We start from the raw sequence: 4,534 nt of genomic DNA, 5'->3' as shown, positions 1-4,534 counted from the left end.
ATTAAAATTTAAAAAAATTAGGGGCCTAAATATAAATTTTTCATTTTAGGGGGACTAGGGCCACTACCAGCCTCCTTGTATCCGCCTCTTGCAACCTATGAACACCTTTAGTAATATATAATGATGTTGTATTTGAGAAAAGAAGATGCGAGGGACATTGATAAGGAAGGGTTGATGTATCATGTAGGACAATGCGTGAAAAAATAAAAATGTGTAATAATTCTTAATTTTTTTAACTTTTTTCTTTATTTTTATATTTCTTTATAGTATTTGAATAGTTTTAATAAATTTTATATATTTTCTAAATTTTTATCACATTTTATATTTTTCTATATTACTAGATTTTTTGTAGAATTTAAAAATCGAAACAATTGAATAGGTTGAATTGATTCTTTAAAAAAATCTTTTTATATTTTTATAAATCATTAATTTTTATTTAATCATTATTAGTCTAGTAGTTGAACCGATTAAATTAAGAATCGATAGTTTGACTGATTCATCACAAAAATGTCACATCATTAAATTTTTATATTTCTCAAATACCTGTATTAAAATAGATCAAATTGCTAGGTTTAAGAGCTAAAATTTATATTATCCCTAAAAATATAGATTAAATTAAAAATGAATATGGTTCCTTCTATATGTCGTTAATATGCTACGACGGTAAAGATTAAAGTAATGTGTTTCGTAATATTTGTCAATTTTTACATGGAAGACAAAGATGAAAAATACTTAAATAATCACTAAATAATTATTTCAGTCCTCCTCATTAATTGTAAGGCGTAATACACCTCATTTTTTGGCTTATAATAATATGTCTGACTTTTACTTTCACTGTGTTTTTTTTTGAAGGATCCAGAAAGAAAGACGACAGTCATTTCTGTTAAATTATCACTTAAATCCAAATTCAAAGTAAAACAAAAGCGACAGAATGGATTAAATAATGGGAGTTTTTCCAATTTTAGAAGCAAAAATTATCCAATGCTGAAGTATAAAGAATCAAAATTAAATTGATATAATATATAAATATTAAAGATTAAAATTGTTATTATGTAAATTTTAAAAGTTGTTACCGTTAATTAATTGGTAATAGCAAAAGATAAAATTAAATAATTGGATGACTAAAAAGAAATTTATTAATAATTGGATGATTACTAATGTAATTTACACTAACATTAAAATGTATAAAAATATTAAAATAAAATTTTGATTGATACTAAAAAATATTTTATAGATGTTAATGTCATGTACTCAAATCTATACAATTGCAATTTTTTATTTATTTTATTAAAATTTAAAAATTATATAAATTACAAATAATGTGAAATCTTAAAAATGTGTTTGCGAATTTCAGCCTAAAATATTATAAATTTAATATATTTATCATTCCAATTAAAACTTTATTACTTTTTAATACTTTTTATTGTACGACTAATATAATATAATATTAAATTAATTTTAAATTAAAAAACAAACATCTTAAAGCCGGCCCACTTGGCAAAGTTCCTCATAATAATGGTTCAGGTCTGTAATCGTACAAAGATAATTTGCCCAATTTTTTACTTGTCACAATCAACGTGTTACAAGCGAAGTTGATTGTATTTTGGCAATAACACTTAAATAATCACTGCATAATTACGACATTTAAAAAATTAATTTTTTTTAATTTAAAAAAAATTAATGTATTTGTTGGATATGGAAATTATACAATATAAATACAAATGAAATATCTGGATTCGGTGGTATGAGAAGAAAGAGTGGCTTGATGGAGCTTGTAATTCTTGTCCCATGTTGTTTCTTCCTCGTGGCTTTAACAAAGTTCCTTTATGATTACCTGTGGGTACCTCTTCGTATACAGCATATGATGAATTCACAGGGAATCAAAGGACCTCCTTACAGATTCATCCATGGCAACAATAAAGAAGTTACCAAAATGAGAAAGGAAGCATTAAATAAAGCTGTGGGTTTGACAGATGATTTATTTCCCAGATTACAACCACATATTTATTCCTGGATCAATACATATGGTGAAGTGGATGCTTGTTTTTTCACTATGATTTATTATAACTTCTGCTTATTAGCTTTAAGAAAAAGATGGACCCTTAATGTTTTTTGTTGTGTGATTAGGGAAGAATTTTGTTTATTGGAATGGCGTTCAAGCTGAAGTGGTGATTTCAGAACCTGAATTGATCAAAGAGATTATGACAAATAGTGAGAAAATTTTTCAGAAAAGGAAGCTTACAGATGTTGGTGCGAAGCTCCTGGGAAATGGGCTTGTGTTCATTGAGGGAGAAAAATGGGCAAAGCATCGCAAGCTGGCCAATCATGCTTTTCATGGGGAAAGTCTAAAGGTAAATCCTCCAAATCTATAAATTAGTTGTAATTAATTTATAAGAATTATACAGAAATGGCATGTAAAGTTTATTATTTAATATTTATATATATATATATATAGTCATATTGTCAATTTAATCTTTATTCTTTTAATTAAATTTGATTGTTAATTTTTAAAAATAAGTAAAACTACTTTTTAAATGAAAACGCTGATAAAAACCTTAAATTCTTGTAATGAAATTGGTATGATAACCCATATTACAGTCCACTTATACTTTATACTAACATAATGTTATTTAATTTATATGTTATACCGATAAATAATTTAAAAGTTATAAAAATATTTAATATTCAAAAATATATAAAAAAATTCATAAATATTCAAAAATTAGCATGGAGTACCTGTAAATTGTTACGAGAGTTGCAATATATAAAAATTTAACATTTCAATTAGTATTTTCGTTAAAAAACAACAAATCAACTTTTTTTTTTTGAAATGTTAAAGATAAATTTCGACTTTTTGAAAAAAAAAATTGAAGCGAAATTTAGCTTTTTTTTTTATGATTTTACTACTTAAATATTGTTGACTAAATCTTATGTTGCTACTACTTAATATTGGAGGGTCGTTTGGGCAGAACATGACTCCAGCAATGATTGTTAGTGTTGAAACAATGCTAGAAAGGTGGAAAGGCCAAGAAGGCAAAGAGATTGAAGTGTATAATGAATTTAGATTATTGACTTCGGAAGTAATTTCCAGAACAGCTTTTGGTAGCAATTACTTGGAAGGGGAGAGGATTTTTGCCATGTTGAACAAGTTGACAATACTCGTGAGTCAAAATATTTCCAAGACTAAGATTCCTTTCATCAAGTATGTTCCCTCTAACCTTAGTTAATCCCTATGGCTTTAAATTTTTTTTTATATAGAGAGCTGACCTTTGTTTGCTTATACAGCAAGTTATGGAAATCTGCTGAAATGCTAGAGTCTGAAAAACTTGAAAAAGGAATACAAGATTGTGTGATGGAGATGATTAAGAAAAGAGAAGACAAAGTTGTGAGTGGAGAAGCCGATAGCTTTGGCAATGATTTTCTGGGATTACTAGTAAATGCTTATCATGATTTGGACGATAAAAACAGGGCTGCATTGAAAGACTTGGTAGGTGAATGCAAAACAATATACTTTGCTGGACAAGAAACTGTCAATTCATTGCTTGCATGGATAGTTTTGCATTTGGCAATCCATGGAGATTGGCAAGAGAAAGCAAGGAGAGAGGTGATTGACATATTTGGTAACCAAAACCCGCATCTCGAAGGCATTGCCAAACTCAAAATAGTAAGCAAACTAACTGGAAATTCAAATTGCCATCTACATGATGTAATCTAACATATTTTTCTATTTTCCAAATAGATGACCATGATCATCAATGAAACTCTAAGGTTGTATGGTCCGTCAAATGGCCTGCCAAGAACAGTCGCAAGAGAAGTACAGTTGGGAAAGTTAGTCTTGCCTGCTAATATAGATATTCTGTCTTTAAATATTGGACTTCACCGTGATCCTCACTTGTGGGGGGATGATGTGCATCATTTTAAACCAGAGAGATTCGCCGAAGGGATTGCCAAAGCTACCAATTACACCGCAGCTGCATTTTTCCCCTTTGGATTGGGACCTCGATCTTGTGTTGGTATGACCCTTGCAACCATAGAAACCAAGATTGCTCTGTCCATGATTCTACAACGTTACACCATCACCATTTCCCCAACCTATGTCCACTCTCCAATGCCTATTCTCACCATTCGACCACGACATGGAATTCAAATAATACTTGAGCCGCTGCATAGCTGTTAAGAACTAGGGGCTTAATATTGTTGGTTCATGTATTCACTTGTAAGAGATGACATTCAGTGTATCTAAGGTGTTACAAACTTAAGAAAAAGAAAGAGGAATGAATTACTGTGTGAAAGAAATAATATTACTTTTTAATTTTCATTGGGTTAGATAATCTATTTATAATAGAAACTAGATACACCAATAAGGAAAGATATGAAATTGTGCTATTAAATTAGATACAAACAAGGAAAGATATGGTATGAATTACTTATGCAAGATATCACATTAACATTCCCTTCAAACTCAAGGTGATGTTTTAGATCTTAGCTTGAGTTTGAAAACTAAGTCTTGAAATCTGATTGGAAGATGACTTTT

The 4,534-nt window shown here is 29.0% G+C and overlaps 1 protein-coding gene across 1 annotated transcript; it reads left to right on the top strand.

Moving 5' to 3' along the window:
- Positions 1–1,712: 1,712 nt before the first annotated feature.
- Positions 1,713–4,299, top strand: LOC108475762 (cytochrome P450 CYP749A22-like). The gene is made up of 5 exons (XM_017777751.2): positions 1,713–2,027; positions 2,128–2,351; positions 2,970–3,202; positions 3,286–3,664; positions 3,740–4,299. The coding sequence occupies exons 1-5, from the start codon at positions 1,745–1,747 to the stop codon at positions 4,175–4,177; spliced, it is 1,557 nt and encodes a 518-aa protein (XP_017633240.2). The 5' UTR covers positions 1,713–1,744; the 3' UTR covers positions 4,178–4,299.
- Positions 4,300–4,534: the final 235 nt, after the last annotated feature.

Source organism: Gossypium arboreum, chromosome 3 (genome assembly GCF_025698485.1).
Source record: "Gossypium arboreum isolate Shixiya-1 chromosome 3, ASM2569848v2, whole genome shotgun sequence".
Classification (NCBI taxonomy): domain Eukaryota; kingdom Viridiplantae; phylum Streptophyta; class Magnoliopsida; order Malvales; family Malvaceae; genus Gossypium; species Gossypium arboreum.
The sequence above is the reverse complement of the archived record's forward strand: the minus strand, read 5'-3'. Positions and strand labels throughout refer to the sequence as shown.

Coding starts and splice junctions, on each gene's coding strand:
- LOC108475762 (XM_017777751.2), top strand. CDS start 1,745: ATGAGAAGAAAGAGTGGCTTGATGGAGCTTGTAATTCTTGTCCCATGT. Junction 2,028..2,127: donor TTCCTGGATCAATACATATG/GTGAAGTGGATG, acceptor TTGTGTGATTAG/GGAAGAATTTTGTTTATTGG. Junction 3,203..3,285: donor ACTAAGATTCCTTTCATCAA/GTATGTTCCCTC, acceptor TTGCTTATACAG/CAAGTTATGGAAATCTGCTG.